Here is a 21,314-nt window from a genome sequence, read left to right on the forward strand (position 1 = left end):
ACGTTAAAAATATTTAAGCCTAAATTAAAGCAATATTTCAACGGAAAATGTACTTATTCTAAGGTCATCCAATATGTAGATGAGTTTCCTCAGGAATGGAGTTGTGTACATTACTTGTGGATTATTGTGATGATTTTATCAGCTGTTTAGATTATCAATAATTGCAGGGGCTCCATTGGTTTGCAAGTGATGTAATGCTACAGTATAAGTTTCTCCAAATCTGTTCCCATAAAGAAACAAACTGGCCTGAGGGTGAGTACATTTCAGCAGATTTTTCATTTTTGTTGAACTACTACTTTAAATATTGATGTATTTGACTTGCAAATAAATTCCATCCATTTGAATTACACAGTATTAACATAAAATTAATGTGATGAATATTTGTCAGTCATGCATCAGTTAAACAGGTTAGAAACAGGTATACTGAAAAACATAATTTCACGAGTTCACCCTTACATCTAATCTGATAGCAAATAGTAAGCATATTTTGGCGTGCTGTCCTGGGGGAGGGCTCCAAACCCGGAATATAAATTTGTAAACCCACTATAAATTTGTTCAGTGTGAAATCAATTAAATGTATTCCATTAAAAAAGCCATAACATGGTTATGGCTAGCTGTACAACATGCAACATTCAATTAGTTAAAGTAAAAAAAAAAAAGGGATTTATTGATTATAAATATTTAAATCTGGTTGTTTTACAGTTAAAACGCATTCAGTTTATTAGTATATTACATAAATCTTATCTCTTTAATTTATGCATGACTGGCAAATATGCATTACATTAAGTTTATTAGTTTGTAAAACTGTGCAATCCAAACGGATGGAAGTTTTATATGCAATTCAAAAACATTCATCTTAAATCTTTTTTGAATGATAGCTGACAACCATCAGGGAAGTTATTCACACTGTAGAGCAAATAACAAGCAATGGTGAGATTCAAAGACTAAAAGTCGAGAGCCAACGCTAAGCCTACTTGTCAAGGCAGCGCTATTATTTATATATGATCCACCTGGGGTTAGCCATGAGTGGGGCTCTTATTCATCACCCTTCCTGCTGAGCACACACAAACCGGCCATATGGAGATACTTACAAGAAGCTCATGTACAGATTTCCACCTCGTTTTTATGTTTGGTCAGGTTTTCCACATGTGGCCGTGGTTAGTGATCAGAGGAGAGTGAGAGAGGGGTATCAAGAAAGCCTATCAAGTTACATATTGGTTAATCTCTCCTGCTCACTTTCAGATCTCCAGCAGGCACTCGTGTGGGCAGACGCGCGTGGTGGTTGTTGCTTTCCACCTCATATATTTGAGAATGGCTGACTTATGGCGGGGTTCCCTGACCTGGCTCAAAGGAAGCCTCTGCTAATGTTTACCAGTGCACTTGAGGGAATATCTTTCTGGCCTGGCCCCTTGACCAAGATAAACTACGTTTAAAAGTGAACTTTTTAGTGTTGGTATTGTAAATTGTTCATCAGAGAATTTTACTGTGTTGGTACAGCATGTCCAACACTCTATGAGGCTTTGAGTCACACCAGACAACCCTGACAGACCACATGACACAGCACATGGTGACACAGAAGGGAATGGTTTACAGTTCTGTGCAGTTGTGAGAGACCTGAGGGATGAATTACTACATAAACACTACCATATTTGGTGTAGACACTAAAAAAAAAAAAAAAAAATGTGGTACTGTCGGAAATTGTTTTTTTGTTTTCAAAAACAATTATTAGACAAAATGTCCATGTGGCCATAAGGAAATGACAATGCATCAGGAACAAAAAAAAGAAAAAAAACTATCCCAACTGAGGTTTAAAAAAAAGCTAACACAAGAATGGGAAAGTGATTCACATTTACCACTGTTCAACGAAATCTGGTCATTTCAATCGGAATCTATGCAATCCAAATTTTGTTTAAGTGCGAAAGATTTTCACACGTAGGTTTCGCAACAGGTTCAAGATGGTCACATGAACTTGCCTCATTGAACAACAGAAAACTTCTTGGTTTGAAATTGACTTTTGCCTGAGCTGTGCTTTTGACTATAGGCAAATTCGCTGTACATTCGCTATATACTGTAGTAAACATACCTTTCTTCGCCAGACTAGAAAAGCTATGCTTGACTTGGAGGCTTTTTTTTTAAGCAACCATTTATTCCCCCATCCAAGTTTGTATACAGTGGCATATATGATTTAACACTGAGCTTTTTAATATGACAAAAGTCTATATAAACAGTCACAATGTCACACACCCCAACTTATACAAAAATGACCTTATGATACTTGTATAGTTACCTTCAGCACAAACCAACACTTAGTATAGTTGATTCAAATGCTAACAAACACTTTGCTGATGTTGTAAATGTTTGTAAACGACTGAAAGAGTTTGGCTCTGTCTAAAATCGTTATCTGAGTCTGAACATTTACCATCTTGAGAAAAAACGTCTGATTTTACAAGAATTAATGTAGCTTCAACTTTCAAGTACGATAAGAAGTTTAATTAGATAGTTAATTTAGATACAATAAATGAAAAATGAAACCCCTGTGAATAAAAAAGTGCCTGTAAATGCTATGGATCTGCTTTATCACCATTGTGTCCTTCAGTAAGATGCTTTAGAAATCATACTTGTACATCTGTGTCAGTTTATAAACTCTTCCTAAATTTAGATTGTGTAATTGAGATTCATTTGTTATTTTAATCTTACATTACAGTGAAGATGCCTTAATTATATCCAAAATTACAACATGTATCAGTATAAGATTTAACAGACTTTTAACAGACTTTGAATTGCTTATGAAATCTGACAGTTAAATATAACAAGCACTGCAGACACAAAAAATAATGAACTTTTAAATATTATAAAATATCGGCAAAACTTTTTTTAATATCAGGTGTTTCATGGTTTATTGTTGGTAATGGTACCTTACTGCACTGACTAATGATGTGGAATCCCAAGGCTCTTGACCAGCAACTCTGGAGAGCTTAAGAGCCGGTGAGCACCGGTGAGGCTTTAAATGCCTTTAATAAGACTGCTACAAAGAGTCCTTTCTTTAGCTCAACAGATTGGGTTCCCACAGTCCAGCCCTCAGGGGCCTCTCTAAAGGGCAGTCTCATAAGCTAGGGCAGGTATCTTACACACAAAACATCTAGACTTCCACCCATGGAAGTCTCTTCGAATCACTGACTAACTGATATCTCATTGTCTCATGCTTTCTTTCACTCTCAATTACAACCTTACTAGCAAAGAGTCATTTTTACAAGGTACTTTCTCGTCCTGATGACAAACTATCAGTTTGTAACAAAAGCAGATTTCAATGAGCTTACATACTGTAAATTGAGTAAAATTGCCCAAAAAAAAGGTATATAGAGTGAAAATAGCAGTATTCTTTAGTGATATGCTATTTACACAGTGCAAATAGCTTTAGATTCTATTTATTCTAGGTTAAAATAGCAGGATCCTGCTAATTACTTATTGCAAATATTGAATAAAAGGGTATGATTAATTGTGGCGAAAAACATTATTAGAGAAAAACATTACTTATTGCAAATAGTGGCAATTATCTGCACCTCTGCATTGTAATACATTATAAAATAGTATGCAATAACTTATTGAGTGTAATTTTTTAATTTTATTTCAAATTATTAAATGGATGTCACCTTATTGGGACAAAAGCTCTTCCTACACCTACCCTAACCCTACGCGATACTTTATGTTCAACTTTTTGATTATTTCCTTCATTTTAATTAAAAAATAAATGCTTTTCTGATGTGATTTGAAATTTAAAAAGGGAGAAAAAAAGTTTGCCAAAAGGCAGATTTGAACCCCGGTCGATCACGTCAAACAAACAGTTGCACACACTTTACCATCTGCGCCACTGAATATGACAATTAACAACTGTCTTCAGCATTACTTCCGCGAAATTAAAGTAAATTTAGCAATTTAGCAGACTTTAAGTATACCAGTTTAGTATCATATAAGTACAATTGCAGGGTATTTTTTATTAAGGACATAAATATGTAAATGCATTTGTAGTACAGCATTAAATGTATTTCAAATGCATTTTAGTAGATTTAGTTTTCACTAGGGAAGCTAGATGGAAATAACCTTATTTTCAGTTAGTGTTTAAATTTTCAACATATCTGTGTTGGTCTGGATGCAGATTTGCCTACATCCACTTATTGCCAATGAAAATTATTCATAAAGTCCCAATGCAAATTGACTAAGCAAACATTAATTTTACAATTAAACTGACTGCACAGAATCTAGAATCTAGCTGGAAGTTGAACAAGCAGTAAAAATGAAGTTCTGAGTGCAAGCCATCTGATATGCAAAGTTAAACTTGGTTTCAGACCCACATATGGCTAATTAGTGTTTAATTGGAATTAGTTGTCCTTGACCATAAATAAAAAAAACACACCTCAGCCCAAAAATTAATGACATAGTTAGACATAATCTGTTTGTAATATTTACAACATATGGACTTCAGAACTGCTAATTTATTTTACAATGTAGTTAATCCATCTAAGACACCTGAAAAACAGAACATGTTATTCTTGTCTCCCAGATGGAGTAACAACTGGAGTGATATTGAAACTGGAACATGGTTGTCTGGTTTGTGCTACTATAAGTACAAATTCCAGTTTCATCACCCTTTAATGCAGCTTTGGCAAACTAAAGTCCATTAAAGTAACATGCAGAGAAATATTACATTGACTTGGATGAAGTAAAAACTGAGATCTTCTAAGCAACAGAGACATGAAAATATAAGTGAAAGATTTAACAGGCTTACCCTGGGCCCTCTCTTTCCTGGTAATCCTGGGTCGCCAGGAGGTCCTGGAGGTCCCTGAAAGACAAGAAGAGAGGGAAAATTGTGACAAAAGGGTCATTTAGTGTTAAATATCTACCTGCTGACATTGAATGAACTCCCAAACAAGGCAGTAATCCCCCTATTGGATGGGGCTAATGAACCCTAGTCATTGTTATAGGATACTTTTGGACTTAAACCATTAAACATGCAAATATATATTTCAGTGGCTTGTTTGAAAAATGAAAATTGAATTGAAAAGAAAAGAAAAATAACTGCTGAAGTAGAGTATTTTTTAAATATTACAGGTTGAAAACTGGTATAGAAAAGGCAGGATTTTTCTTTGAAAACGTCTTTGGCAAAACTGAAGTTACATTTTAATTCAAATTGGACTGCAATTGTTTTCAATAAACTGTGTCCATACTGCTGTACTTATTGGCTTGTTTTAATGGCACTGGTTTCAGTCACTGGTAATTTGTTAATTTTATACATCATCTAGCTTTGAATCAATTACACACATGAATTAACTGAACTTGCATTCAACAAGAGGTCAGTGTTCATAGATTTGTGTTTTCCTTTCACTTGTTCAGAAGAGAAAAAGAACAAGAGCACAAGCAGGTCTGATATATCATATACAGCATTACTTGTACATCCGGCAAGAAAGATCACAAATGTTTGGCAATGTCAGTGAAGGACTTTAATCATTATTTTCCATTTTGATATAATGTAGCTGCAAGATTCTTCAGAATTTGCAAAAATGTGTCATACTGTACACATCTGATGACAACATTGAGCAAATGGAAAATGTCGCTTTAAAAAGTGTTGCTTACAAATAAATTCTATGAGACAAATCCTGGCAATGTTTCGTAACACCTGTAGAGCTGGCAATATCCCACATACTCATACTGAGAGCGATGCTGCCAGGACTCCCCGATGGTTTTCAGGTTTCCTGTTTCTACTCATTTTGTAAGCAGCACTCACTAATAAAAGATCATTTAAAAGGTGTATGTTACTAATGCTTTCAAAAACTCAGCTTTAAAACTCTAAATAAACATGAATTTCATAAATATATTGACTCTGCCTTTAGTTTTTGTGCAATAAATGTCCTTGTTCAAGTAAAATGAGCTCTGCCTCACTCAACATTATAATAGTCATTAGGACTCTATGGAGTAAGATCAACATAATAAACCAAAAGACACTGTGCACAGAGTGTCTGCTTGATATGAATGACATTAATATGGTAATTTTGAGCTCCAGAGAGAAAGAAAGACAGAAGAGCCCCATTGAGCCCCCTATTCTTTCTCTTCCACGTGGCAAATTTCCTGAATGAAAGCAATCTCTCTTTCTCTCTCTCTGCCTCCAGGAAAGAATGAAAAGATTAGAAAAGGAGGAAACAAGGCCTTTTACAGTAGTTGCTTAAGGGGATCGCTCCTGAAAATGCACAGTGCTATCTGTGTGACAGCCATACTGAACGGAACATCTGGTTGTTGTTTGTTGCTGGAAAATAGTTCAGGACTTCACTGTGACTGTATACAGTACCATAAACAATACACTGCATACTAGTGTTGGATGAAGTTGGCAGACTTTATAGCAAATATAAGCTCACTTTAGAGCACAATTCTTCTCCCATCAAAGCTTGTTTTAAATCCTATCTTGGAAAAGGTGACACTTGTGCACAAGAAATGGAAACTAATCCAGGAAGACTTGTACAGGTAGTAACTAGCAAGTCTGTTACATGATTGATTGCTTTAATTCATTCTTATCCAATAACAATGCAACCTTTGTTTAAATGATTCACTATCCAACTGATATTAGTTGCTTTAGCGTACCAATGTTTGGTTGCAATGTTTGAATGCATCTATAAACCCACCACCACCAGTTATAGGCTCCTTTCCCTGCTGACTTCACACTATAGTCCTAAATAACATACTAAATAACATACTTTTTAGTATACATCCTACCAGGTCATGTAAAACTAATGAGAATGTTAATACTGTACATGTAGCTTTTTTAGGCTGCACTGCACTGCAAAAAATTCAAATAAATACATTTAATGATAATAAATGTTTGTTTTGTTTTTCAGTAAACATTCTTAAATAAATATAGATGTACTTGACAAATAAAACTGCATAAGAAATGTAACACTTTCTTCTTTTAGAGGAATAAATCTAATCACATTTAGAAAGGTTTATGTTTAAAACAAGAAACAATATAAGGTAAAGAACAATAAATAATTCAAGATACATATTCTCTGAAACTATTTTACTTCTCAAGTGAATTTATCTTGTTTCAAGGATGTTTACATATGTTCAGACAAACTGCTGATTAAGATTTTTTTGTTTTTGTTTTTTTGCAGTGTGTCTCCAAGCCTCTGGCTTGTGACCTCATTCTTTAACTACAAGGAAAATGTGTGTAAGCATTACACAGACAAAAACCCACCGGCCTATAATGCCCTTCCAAAGGATTTTATAAACTAGGCTTAAGACCAAGACCACCAAAAGCTCAAAGGCAACAATGATGACACCATTTTCCAGCCTTCAACCAAAGCTTTGCACCCAGACAAGGTTGTTTAACTAGTAAAAGACTGTGGGGTGTATTATTTATTGAACTCCCTAAGAGGTAAAGGAAACCAAATGACAAAGAATTCATATTAATGCATTGCAACAGTCAGCACTTAAATATAACATATGAAGGCAGATGACAAGGCCAAGGCACACATAACACATGGCCACGGCTAATAATTCACATTTCACCATTCTTCAAAATAAGCAAAGCAGCACACTTGCCATCTGGCCACCATAAGACACTGTTTAAAAAAGAAAATGGTCTTCATACCATGAAGTGCTAGTGGTCTGTTGCAAGCTGAATATCTTGTTGTTACAGTTTTGTAACCTGACTTAGCTTTGAGTATTTAAAAAAGTAAATTCCCACCGTCTTTAAAGTAATCAGGAAAAAATCCTGCTAGAATAACATTTTACTGTAAAATAAATGAATCATTTTACTAGCTGACAGACAAATGACTTGGCTTTTTTTTTTGAGGGGGAGTTGCACCACATGGCAATTTACAGCTTGAACTAACTGCCTTGTCATAAAAAGGTCAAATTATCTGATATTTTAAGAGACTTACTGATTTCCCTGTTGAAAAAAACAGCATATGCTGGTTAGGTATGTTTTGAAGCATGGCAGCTGGTTTAAGCTGGTCCTTACTTGGTGATGAGCTGGTTTAAGCTGGTTATAAACTGGTATAAGTTGGTCATGTGCTGGTCCTAAACTGGTCCTAAGCAACTAGCTCCTGCTCAGGACCAGCTCATAACCAGTTCATAACCAGCTCAGGAAAAGCTTAAACCAGCTCATGACCAACTAAGGACCAGTTCAAATCAGTTGCCATGCTTCAAAACATACCTAATCAGCATATGCTGTTTTTTAACAGGGTTGACTCACAGTCGTGGGATCCTCTCAATAATAACATTCGTGTTTCATGTTTTTTGCATATTTCGCCATGTTGTTTGACTACATGTCTTAAAATACAAAGAACATCCTACCGGTGGTCCTGGTTCTCCTTTCTGTCCTGGTGGCCCAGCCAAGAGGGAGTATTGGGTTGGTTCAAAGTCAAAGGTTTGGAAACCATCCGTTGCTGCAGGGGTGACGGGCTCAAAAGAGCTGGGTTTGGAGGTCTCCTTTGGTAATGGTCTCTGTGATGCTAATGTTGTCATCTCAAACACTCTGGATGTGCTAGAAGGTTTAGGTTTTGTTGTGGCAGGGGTCTGGATATCCAGTTTGTTTTTCTGTTTGCCTGCTGGTGTGGAGGTGACAGCCATCCCATTCTCTTTTAGTATCTGGGGCTTTACAGTTGCCATAATGAGGTTCTTCCTGGGACTGCTTTGTTGAGTTGGCTTTGAAGATATTTGTGATGTCCTACTCCCAAAGGAAGCCATGGCAGTTTGTGCTGTGGCCAGCAGGGGGAGCTGTAGTGTGGGTTGGGTTATCGTCGGTGGCACCATGCTTTGTACAGACTGAGATGTAATTAGAACGGAGGTGTTTAGGACTTGTGAGGTTTCATGATTAATGCGTGCTTTGTCTTGTGTTAATGAAAGATATCTGTCGTTTACCTCTGTTACAACATTTGGGGTCTGAACAGTAACAGATATATTGGGATCCAGGGGTAATAGCGGTAAAAGAGAAGGGAGGTTTGGCCGATAAGTGTCAGCTTCCCTGCACTGTTTTTTAATGTACTTACAATAATTGTGAGCTGCCTTAGCAGAGGGATGAATGTCAAACTGACAGATGGCTCCTTCAAACTGCACCGAGTTCTGGCCCGTTTTTCCCAATCGAAAGGAGCCCTCTGGATCCAGCGTTTCCTCATTTTTAAAATGCAAATTTTCATGTACACTTGTCTTCCCACAAGAAGTATATAACGTAACCCTTTGGGCCTGGATTTCCAAAGCCAAGTTGTGCCACTGACCATTGTGAACATCATAATCAAAATTTACAGTGTTCTTTTGGCCCAAGTAAACTAAGATTTGCCCAGGGATTAACTGCACCCCTAGCTGCAGTCTTTTCCTCTTTGTCACAACAGTGAAGAGGAAAGCATTGTTTATGCGATGTGAACATATGCTGAGGATGAGAGAGAACGCTGACCCCAGTGACGCCGGGACGACGGAACTCACTGGGACGTCAATTCGTGCCCTCTGGGTTAGGATGACTCCTGATTTGAAGGGGATGACACCTTGAGGTGTGGAACGTGTCCCAGATGGTCGTTTCCCAACCAATCCCAGTCTTTGCAGCACGTCCACATCTACAAAAAGGAAAACCACAAATAATTACCACAGTAATCACTTCATGTACATGGATTTAGGATTTAGGAGCAAAATGGATCTCGTCGCAGCTGACTGAAGGCTTGCAGCTGCTGCTCACACACTGAGACACTGAGCTCATTACAGAAACAGATCATTAACAAAAGCATATGTTGAACATATGTAGCAAAGTTAATATTTCATCTGGGGTAATGCTTTAGTTTTCCATTAAATACTCTGCTGATACTGTTACACTTAGAAAAATAACACTGTGTGGGCTTATGCGAGTTTTATAGTTTGATCACCTTACTACAAATTCATTAGATCGTTAGACGTCTGCAATAAATTAGGTCAAGTGAAGTGAGTGGGAGTATGCATCTCAAACGTCCCTGTAAAATTTACAAAACCACAAGCATGTTAGTCTGTATTGATTGAAGCGTTCCAGTTTATTATGTGGATTTGGGTATAAACCTGTAAAAATATATATTCTTCTTAATCTGCATTTTTATCTTGTTTCCCAGTAAAAATATCTAAACATTCTTAAAACAAGATAAACTTACATTCTAAGCAAAGCTGTGTACGATAATAAGCCCCTTTTCTTATTTTCACTGGCAACATTTTAAGCATGACTCTAACTATTTGTTGTATTTTTAAACTAAAACACTGGGGTTAAGAAAAATTTACTTTTCTGAAGTCAGTTTTTCTAACTGATATTTTCACTGGAAATCAAGGCAATAACACTGATTATGAAAAATTCTTTGTTTTAATTCCAATGATGTGACCAATATCAATAGCACCCAAATTTATTCCTTTTATAACAAGTAAATGTAACAAAATACAATGCGTAAGGTGGCAGAAGAAACAGTCAATGCCTGTCTTCAGACTGCCACTTCTAAACAGTCAGTAATGAGTTTAGAATAAAAACAAATGAGAGTATGCATCACAAAACCAAGTCTAACCCAAACACATATCAACTAAACAAAATCCAGCTTAACATTGCAGTTATAAAATATACCCAATGAGTACTAAATGAAAAGCACATGCAAATGGAATAATGTGCACAGACTTTCTTCTCTGTAAGCCCTGTATCCTTTAACAGATGATGATCTGCAGATTGGACGTGATTGTTGAAAGAAAGAACTATGTCTGCAGTAGTATTGTAAGCAAATCTAAACAGAGTTACTAACATATTGGCCATTTCATTATTGAGTATTGAGCATGTCAGAAAGACATGACAGATCATCTCCTGACAAACAGAAGGAAAACAACTGCTCTGAATTTAGAAAATTAATGATCTGAATAATTTCACATAAATCACATGACATCCTGACACAAAACTCTAACAATAATACAACTCCAACGATGCACCTCAACAGAACACATGATGAACATCCATTGGTTCTACTCACAAATCACAGTAAGGGGTGCTGTCTGAAAGAGTCATAAACAGCATGAAATAAACTTCTTTAAAGCAGGGTTCAACGATAAGCATGACCTGCTGACCCTGGCCAGTGTGAACGAGTTTAGGACCACTTGATGCAATTGACATTTGCCCTATCAGGTCACAGCTGTATTGCCATTACATCTTACATTTGTTTTTATGCTTTTTGCCTTGTTTTAACCATTTCTATTGCAAATTCTGATCATTTACAGTTGTTTTTTGTCACCAAGGTAAAAGGTTTTCTAGCTGGCTAAAATAGATTGTAAGTAGGGATGCGCCGATACCGCGTCCGATACTGAGCTCCTGTATTTGTACTCGTACTCATTAAAATGCCCCGATACCAAATGCAGATACCACACAGCATGTGATAAGGGCCAGATATTCAGACAAAGAAACACCGGCAACAGAACAACAGACAGCAGAATGGAGTTATTATTAGAGATTAAAGGGGTCATAGGATGCAAAATTCACTTTACAAGTTGTTTGAACATAAATGTGTACACATCCATCCTAAAATAATAAAAATCCACCCAGTGTTTTTTTTTTTTAATCCCTATTTTAAAATCCCCTTTCTCAAATCAGGTCGTTCTGAGTCAGAATGACGTAGTTCTGCACAGGCCCCTCCCACAATAGTTGATTGACAAGGCCGTTTTACCTTAGACCCGCCCTGAGTGAGCTGAGAGCTGTCTGCCATTGTGTCGACTCCGGTGCAGGGGAAGACAAGATGTCTCCGATTAAGCGATTGAAAGAGAGGGGCGGAGTCAGCAGAGCTCACTAGGATTTAAAGCAACATGGACTAGAACAGCGTGCTAAAAACAGAGCTGATTTTGACAGGGTAAAGGTGTTTTTTTACACTACAGTTGAGAAACTTTAACCAAAGTATGTTATAGACTTTTCATTAAGACCCTAAAGAATCATATCAACTTGTGTAAAATGGGTATCCGATGACCTCTTTAAGGATGTATACCAAGTATATGTATGCAATATAATGTTAAACATTCAGTAGGGAGATAGGGAGAGAGAGAGAGCACACTTCTGTTGCGTGATCTTTGATGTTCGCTCACTTAGCACACGCATCATTTGGATTAAAACTAAATCGTAAATATAAAAAAACATTTATAGGGGCATTCACTATAAACAACATTTATTTTTCATCCTTAAGCATACACGACTTTGTGGCGAAAGTGAAACTATCAGTCAGTGTAAATGCGCTAGGCTGTAGCCTACTGTACTTGTCTCTCTCATTCCGCATCAATACAAATACATGCGTGCATTGCGAATGTTTTGCTTGTTTCATGAGAGTGTCTGTATTACATGAGTCGCTTTGGAATATAAATCGCAGCACGTTTCAGATGAAAAACGCTACTTATATTTTTGAAAGATTTATAACGAGTGGTTCCCTGCATTATTACAGCAAAACATGTGATTACAGTACTGAGCTGCTGCAATGGAGCAGCTCTAATGCTGTTAAATTAAAGATGATGTACCAAATAGCAAAACATTAACAGTGAAAGTAACTAAAACTTGTCAAATACAATGGGCATAATTAAGTGTGAAAATAACTGAAGGATATATCTATTTGATAAATTAAGTTAACCAACTAACATTATTCATATTCTTTTGGTTTCTGTACCCAATATTTAAAAAATTTACAAATACAATGAAAATACCTGCATCGGTACTTGGTATAGGCAAGTACCAAAAATAAAAGTATCGGTATTGGCAGAGTCCTGGAAAAAGTGGTATCGGAGCACCCCTAATTGTAAGCAATTTCGCTGAAATTGCCAGAATCAGGAAACATCATTCAGAAGGGTTTAAAAACAACCTGGTCTCATAAGAAGTCATAATATTTGTACAAGACATGTAATTATAGATGGTTTGTACAAAAATATAAGACCCAAACCTAAAGTCCAACCCTTTACCAAAACCATAGTCTCGCATAGACTGACGGCTGAAGGTCTGGGAACCTTGGCCGCTTTGAATGGCCAATGACCGCCCAAGAGGCCATATGACTGACCAGTAAAGCAACCAATCACATTTTGTGTTGTGCCGCGTCATGTTTTGGAGCATGAAAATGTCCTGGCAATAACAGACCAGTGTGTAAAACTTTTGGACGTATTTTAAAGAGTCTATGCCATGAACTTTACATATGTCACATACTTTTGAAAATCTAGCGTTTAGCTGATCCTGATAAGTGCTGATTGTTACAGTTGTAAACAAGACACGAGGGGTTTTGGCGCCATGGCATCTTTATTTTCAGGCAGAACGTTAAAGAACGTTCTCCCAGAAATTCTGTAGAATTTAACCGATCAGATGACGACTTCAAAGTTCCTGAAGCATTTCCAATTTTGTGTGCCATATGCATCAGACATTCAGCCAAATGTCAGTGGATGTGATGTCTGAGGCTAAAACTACCAAAACCCTTAACCCACTAAAATTATTATATCATGGAAGTCATGGGAATGTGTTGGTTGAAAATGATAAGCCAATCAGAGGAGTGATTGAAACTGTGTACATCCTTTTGGTGGCATCAGTCTGTCAGCTCCAGAGTGATTAGTTAAAGGTGGGGTAATTGATTTCTGGTAGCCAATGTTGACATTTGAAATCACCAAAACAAACAGGCCCCTACCCCAAAAGGATCTCGCCCCTATTTTGATAGCTCCGCCCACACATACGCAACCCATGCAACAATTAATTCTGTAAAACAAAGCAAAACCAATGTTACTCACCTATCGAGAAAAAACAAAACAACCTTGGCGTCCGATCGCAGGCCTTCCCGCCCCTTGAGTTCTCTCTCTGCTACTGCATTGTATTTATGACGTATTGACACAAATTTCAAATTATTTTCAATGGTCGCTTTTGTAGACAGACTTTAGCTGTTGCGGCGCGGCATCCGGTGTAGACTTTTTTCCTCTTTTGTTTTTTATCTGCCATCTCTATCTTTCTGTCGTCGCTCGGCTCGGCTAATGACCGTCATGTGCACTGATGAGCGCTCTATCCTTGCATCATGAGTAGACGCGCCTTACTGCTGATTGGCTACAAGTTTGTTTTGGTACCCATTACACACCAACCCGACATCAAAAAAACTAGTCGCCAAAAAGCCGACTGTGAGTCGCCTGGGTCTGGGACAAAAAGTTGCGATTGAACACATCGCAAAGACTACAGCCAACTGCCAACTATCATGTACGTTCTGCTCCTGTGTGAGAGTAAAAAACTATCTGTACCAGCAGGGGGCAGTAGTCTATATTCATCTGCTGTGATATCACAATTTTGTTGCATTGTGTATAGCTGCCTGAGTGTACACATGAGTAGACCAGCTCTCTCAGTCCAAATCAAGGGGTCAAGGATCTGCACTTCAAAATGGCGGGTGAGGGGAAGCAATTTTGCAAGTGTGTGTCTAAAAGTAAAAGTGGAACGCACCCTAGGACTGCAGATATAGAATCTGTAAACAAAGAAGTTCTTGCTTATCATTTTGAATATGAATCATGCTAATCAGTTGCTCTTTACTTTCTTCATTCCAGTTGGACTTAGCGTGTCATGGCCTTTGCAGTGCATTTACAGCTCATGTGAGAGGCTTAAAAAAATTGGGCTGCAGAACTGGATGCCCATGAGCAAAGGTGGCAGATTTCACAGTTGAGATATTTTGGAGGGTGCAATGAATGAGAATGCTAACACCTAGCTTTCACCATGTATATTAATCCTCTTTGGTCAAGACGTACTGTAAAAGTCAAAGGAAAGGCCCTGTTACAGGCCCTAAAGGGATAGTTCAAGCTTCACCTACGTCCTACGTCATCCGCTGGAACGCCACTCTCTCGTGTACACACATACGAAAATTAGTGGAAGCTAGAGATTACAGTTTATAAATTGGACAAATATGGACATTTTTCGGTTGCACTTTATTTTACAGTATGTGTACTTACATGTACTTACAGTGTACTTAAAGTGTACTCACCTAAGAAAGTACTGGTAAGATAAGGTAACTAAATGGGGTAAGGTTAGGTTTAGGGGTAGGTTCAGGGTTAGTACCTAGTTATTATTGTAATAACATAAATAAGTACATAGTATGTACATGAGAAACACGACTGTAAAATAAAGTGCTTTTTCTTTAAAAAAACATCAATTTGCTTCAAGAGATCTTTATTAACCCACCCCAGAGCCATGTGAGGCACTTTTTTATGATGGATGGATTCACTTTATTGGACTACTGAATATTAACAGCCATTCACTGCCATTATAAAGCTTGGAAAAACAGAATTTTTTTTTATATAACTATGAAATAAGTTTTTCTGAAATAAGAAAGTCATATACACCTAGGATGGCTTGACGGTGAGAAAATCATTGGGTAATTTTCATTTTTGGGTGAACTATCCCATTATTGCTCTGTAGAGTTAAAACAGTGGATGCATTAGAAATGCAGCCGTAAAGTGTGTGGAGCACTTGAATCAGCATCAGTTCCAAGAACCAGGCTAATATCCACCGAAACTTCCCGTTGCCCATGAAACTGGAAAGTAGAACATTATATACTAGAAATCACATTTTACACTAAAGATAAGAGCAACGGCTAGAGAAGAATTCCAGAAACTCTCCAGCTAAGATGACTTGATCATAAGTCATGCAACGGATACCCAGAGAAATCTGACAGCAGAGGGGGAATGTGCTATATGGACTGTCTCACATATGGTAAAAACATCAAACGTACACTCAAGAACAAAGGCATTTTTCATGACTTGTTTAAAACATGATGGCTGTTGCATTTCATTAACGTCTGACACAGAAGCACCATATGTTACATGTACATGAATGAGTTAGACTGAATGTGACGGATAATATAACCCTCCCACCACATAAATTCTGTACAGAGCAGATATGAGAATTCTAGACACACCTTGAATGAGAACCAATACGTTTAGACTACTAGATTGAAATAAAAAGCCAAAAAAGTGCACATGCTGGTCCTTCATGTCATGCATACTCAATGCCTCAAAACCTCAGTTTAAGTGACAATTTTACATTGCAGGAATAGACCACCAACATTATGTATGCTAGAAATAAACACAGGATCTATCCAATATTAAAAACTTTACAGTCAGTAAACCCAGTGAGACATCCAATCAGGCACAATGCCATTCAAATGAGGTTTGAATCAAATGCAAAACATATAGAATTGTGCAAACAATGGCTTCTGATTTACTACAGTAAAATAAACCGACTCAGACCAGTTATATGTTGTTGATCAAAGGCTGCTCTATATGTCATCTGAATATTGTTAACTCTGGCAAATAAGGACCACACTGCTCCTAAAAATATAGTACCTGTAGCCTCTTTCACCTCTGACTCATGGAAAACTCCAATGGGTTGTAACATTAGAGGTCTATTTATCCAACTCCTGTCAAGTGTCCTGAAATTTTATTGCAAGGCAGTGTGAGGTCTTTGGACTTCAATGAGCCCATGTGCTGATGTAACGTACAGGCTTATGACACAGATGTCAAGACCATGGTAAAACTGAACAGACATTTTGCAGATGCACATTTCACATGCTGATCAGGCACTAAAATTCATGAATGAAAAATCTGACTTACCTGCAGACTGTGCTTGTGCAAACCTCAGACAGCACATACAGTAAAGAACCATGCAGAGAAAGACAGCTCTCCTGTGAAAAAAAGAGAAAAGAATTACATATACAAACTGAACAGATCAAACATTTAGCTGACGTTGATATGACTCTTGGCAACTTCACGACTTATTTCCAGTCATTTTGATTTAACTTTTTCTAAAGTTAATTTTCAGCCATTACCCACAGTTTTAAACCACTGAAGAATTACCCAGACAATGCATTTGAAATAAAAACAGTTTTACACAATACCTTTCAAATGTTTGGGGTCAGTACATTTATGCTTTTGAAAGAAATTACTTACGTTCATCAAGCCTGCATTTATTTGATCTATAATACAATAAAAACAGTAATTTTGTGAAATATTATTACAATTTAAACTAACTGTTTTCTATTTTAATACATTTTAAAAGTTATAATTTATTCCTGTGATGGCAAAGCTAAAATTTCAGCAGTCATTACTCCAGTCTTCAGTGTCACATGATTCTCAAAAAATCATTCTAATATGCTAATCTGGTGCTTAACAAATATTTATTATTATCACTGTTGAAAGCAGCTGTGCTGAATTAATTATTTTAATATTTTTGTGAAAACCATTATACATTTTTAGGGATTGTTTAATAACCTGAACGTTCAAATGAACAGCATTTATTAGATAGCAATATTTTGAAACATTATAAATGCATTTACTGTCACTTGTAATCAATTAAATGTTTCTATGCTGAATAAAATGATTAATTTATTAAAATAAATCTTACTGACCCAAAACATTTGAACGGTAGTTTATATCCTGAGTTCAATATATTTCAAACATTTCCCACATGAATGCTGAAAAGAAATCTGTAATGAAAGTATGTGTCCAATCTCTCAAATTAAGCTTAAAAGTCCAACCACAGTGTATTCCAACACTGAGAAAACAACAATGCCTCAAGAAAGGTCACACCAAAGAACCAAAAAGCCTTTGCCACTTTTTTCTCTCAGCTACCGAAAGAAAACAAAGTATTAGGATCACATCGTTCCATTCTACACTAAAGCATCACCACATCCATCTAAATTACCAGTCTAGTCAGTGTCCAAAAGCAGCTCCATCTGCCTGTAGGCCCAGTAACACTTGGCAAGAGCAGCAGCCTTTACTGTAAAGCCCTAGCAGCTGTTTCTGCTCAGTAGGCAGTCAAAGATTATCATCTGCCTGGATGCCAAAAATTTGTGATGCTCCATATAGAAAGTGAGTGTTTCCTCTCAATATGCCAAGGCTGTGAAATTCGGAGAGCTTCATTCTAAGAGATCTGAAATCAATTGAATCAATTAATACAGCAAAAGGAGTGCGGTGATGTATGATCAAAGCTAAAACCATTAAGTAAAGCCCCTCAAAATATTTAGATTAGTGCTGAACAAATATGTGCTGATTTTTAAATTATTCAAGGGATAGTTCATCCAAAAATGAGAATTCTGTCATCATTTCCTTGCCCTCAAGTTGTTTAAAACCTGTATTAGTTTCTTTCTTCTATTAAACACAAAAGAAGATACTTTGAAGGATGTTGGTATCCAAACAGTTAATTCTATAGTATGGGGGGGAAATAAAAAATAATAATAATAATTGTGCACTAAGTGGTTCTGTAATGTCATTAAAATTCTAATGGAGACCCCAAAAATGGCTTGATGAGAGCAGTTTTCTTTCCGGTGTTGATGTATTTTCTATTGAAACAGGAAGCTGAGGTTAAAGTGATGCCCATGTCCAAAAATACCCAATATCCTTTAGTTCACAGCTGACAAACATGATTTTCTACTTACTATTGCTAGCCAGAAGTGATATTGAGGGAGGAGACATTATCATTCTAGAGAGGATTTGATAAGAGGACTGAACTTGCATAATGCATTTAGCTGTTAAAAGTTCATTTTGATAACATTTAGGGTCACACTGGCATTTAGAGGGCCTTAAAGCTAAACCACATGGACTAAAAGCCAAATTAGCTCCATGGGGTTCTTATACTGAGGTAAGTATTTATAATGAGAGTTGATCAATGATGATAAGCAAAGGTTGTACTACATGACAGTCTTAGCCTCTTCCATCACTGTGGTGTTCAGTTATGTATTCTTTTTCTGCCCCCATGTGCTGACAGTGTGGATGTGAGGATGCCATTCGTGACCAGATTTTGTACTGTATGCAGTTTTACTTTAGTCAGCATTTTCAGTCGTAGCCACAAGAACTGTAGGCTTGCCATGCTGCCCCCTTCCCACTCATATCCACTTTCATACAGTCCCACCACGGACCATGATTCAGTTCAGAGAGTGCAAGAGAAAGCGAGAGAGTACTAATCTAAACACAAGATTTCAACCCTAACAAAGTTTACTACAACGGAAATTGTATCCAAATGCAGTCAAGATTTGTAACAGCTGATTTCTCTATGCCAATTACACATTTGAGAAAAGTTAGAAAAAGACCAAATGTGTATCTTGAGAAAAGCTTATATGGTAAAACAGCATATATAGCTGAATTAAAAACAGCATAGTTGCCGAATTACTTCCATATCCCAATGTCCTTTAATAACTGCTGAAGGTCTTCATGCAATACTGTAGTACAATAGTACATGCTACATGCTGTACAGGTAATAGCACATGTAGTACATGCTGTAGTCTTTCCCAAGTGCCAAATGTATATATACAAATATGTATAAGAAATGTATATATAAGAATATATATATATATATGAAGAGTTCAGATGCAAAAGCCTCTAAGTGCCGTTTGAAATTTTCTTCTAAAATGAGCATTTTATCATTTTTACCTATGATTCTGTTCAGTTATTTCACTTTAATAGCAATGAAAAGAACCTATTCCATAGGAGCCTGATAAAAACGCTCATTTTAGAAGAAAATTTCAAATGGCGTTTAGAGGCTAAAAAACTAGGCTATTTGCCAATGGATATTATTAAAATGAAATTATTCCACAAATAGTTATTGAAACCAAGACATAATATGTTACACAACTTTCATTCTCAAGTCATTTGAATTTGTTGTTTTTTTTATATTTTTAGATATTTTTATTTTTAAAATGAGAAAATAAACAGCTGAGCAGGGCCGGTCATTCATTCCAGAGAGAGACTAAAGAAATATGAAAATCATTTTCTTTTCTAAAACTCAACTCATTACAAAGCATTAAAATAAATTAATTCATTCATTAAATCGGTTTATCCAAAATAAATAAATAAAAAAATAAGCACAAATTTCTCCAGCAAATTATATAGCCTACTTCTGGAGGAATGGCTGTTCAACAAAGTTAAACAAGTTTGGTGTGTTCCATTCATTCATCAAGTTTCCCCAAACTCCAGAATGGACATCATAACGGACCTCCCTTCGTGAACTCATTCTTCCTTATGTAACGGAGCTGACAGCCAAAAGGCTAATTTATGACCCATTTAACATTTGTGTGAAATCTATCTATTTATTGTCATACTCACCCCCCGACTCCAGCTGCTTTGTATCTGGAGTTCGGGGCATTGTCCGGCTCCATCGCGCTTACTTCATTCTTCCTTGGGAGTGTTTGCTGCTGCAGTCAAGACATGACAGAGTTTCTGAATTACTTCCATATCACAATGTCCTTTAATAACCGCTGAAGGTCTTCATGCAACACTGTAGTACAATACTACATGCCGTGGTCTTTCCCAAGTGCCAAATGTAGTACTACTTTCCAAAGAGTGGAACCTGCGAGGCGTGATGCAGACTTCTCCATCTGTCAGCAATAGATCCGATGATGCTGAAAACTGGAAAGTTAAGTCCAAAGCGGCACAGACATGGTTTGCTGAGGTGAAGTACAAGCGTTTAGTCAAGTCGCTGACAAAATCTGAAGTACTTAGTAGGCATACTGAAGATTTGGGACACTGGAAGCATATTTCCCTCTGTCGCCCTCAACTGTCTTCTGAGGAAGAAACACTTCGCTCTGGAAACTAGAAGGGAGTCAATGGAAGGTGTGTCTTTCCAAAAGGAACCCGTTTATTTTCGCTTTCGTCAAAAAAAAAAAAAAAGAAAATGAAAAAAGAACAGACAAGAACGTCACACAAGACGTTTTAAATACAAAGCTGGTAATTTATCACAGATGTGGATCATTCTCCAACTTGTTTTTCATGCTGATTTGGCCATTTGTTCTTGTGAAATTGTATCTTGTAAGGGTTATTTAGCTTTCAACAAGCAGAAATTTTTTAGGTCTTAAAGGCAATTGCAAAGTCCTTTCATTCAGTGCTCATAATAAGGAAATTCACAGTCAAAGCTGGACAGCATGTTTCAAATGGAGTATTTTTAGAAATAAACTTACATACATCTCCTTTAAACTTAAACAAAGACTTTATCCAGCAAATTATATTATTTACAGACATTTATGAAAAGGTTTAAATATAAACTGCACTTTCTGTACTTTAAAACTGCAGTTTCTGTATTTATTGTGGTGTGGAATACAGAATTATCAATGAAAATATTCAATGTTTACTTTTTGGCTACTATGAAATAATTTATTATGTATTTTTAAACAAATTTTACATGAATAAATTCCATATTACTAATTTAAAAAAAAAAACCCTATAAATCTAACCTTGGTTTTGTTGACTTAAGTAAGGGTATATATTTATATATATATATGCTATGTATTTGTGTGTGTGTGTGTGTGTGTATCTGTCTATCATCT

At 36.6% G+C, this 21,314-nt stretch overlaps 1 protein-coding gene across 2 annotated transcripts in view; it reads right to left on the bottom strand.

Annotated features, from left to right (window-relative positions):
- Positions 1-21,101, bottom strand: part of col27a1b (collagen, type XXVII, alpha 1b) — a 100,143-nt gene extending 79,042 nt beyond the window's left edge. Inside the window, exons 1-4 of one of the 2 annotated variants that reach the window (XR_009271418.1) lie at positions 20,098-21,101; positions 16,612-16,682; positions 8,341-9,593; positions 4,784-4,837 (exon numbers count right to left, since the gene is read on the bottom strand). Coding sequence is in view for 1 of the 2 variants with exons in the window: in XM_058776746.1 (XP_058632729.1) it covers positions 4,784-4,837; positions 8,341-9,593; positions 16,612-16,682; positions 20,098-20,150 (1,431 nt within the window). In the remaining variant the exon portion in view is untranslated. The remainder of the gene's footprint in view (positions 1-4,783; positions 4,838-8,340; positions 9,594-16,611; positions 16,683-20,097) is intronic. The other variant, XM_058776746.1, reaches the window with a different exon arrangement.
- Between the last annotated feature and the right edge of the window lie 213 nt (positions 21,102-21,314).

Source organism: Onychostoma macrolepis, chromosome 05 (assembly GCF_012432095.1).
Source record: "Onychostoma macrolepis isolate SWU-2019 chromosome 05, ASM1243209v1, whole genome shotgun sequence".
Taxonomy (NCBI): domain Eukaryota; kingdom Metazoa; phylum Chordata; class Actinopteri; order Cypriniformes; family Cyprinidae; genus Onychostoma; species Onychostoma macrolepis.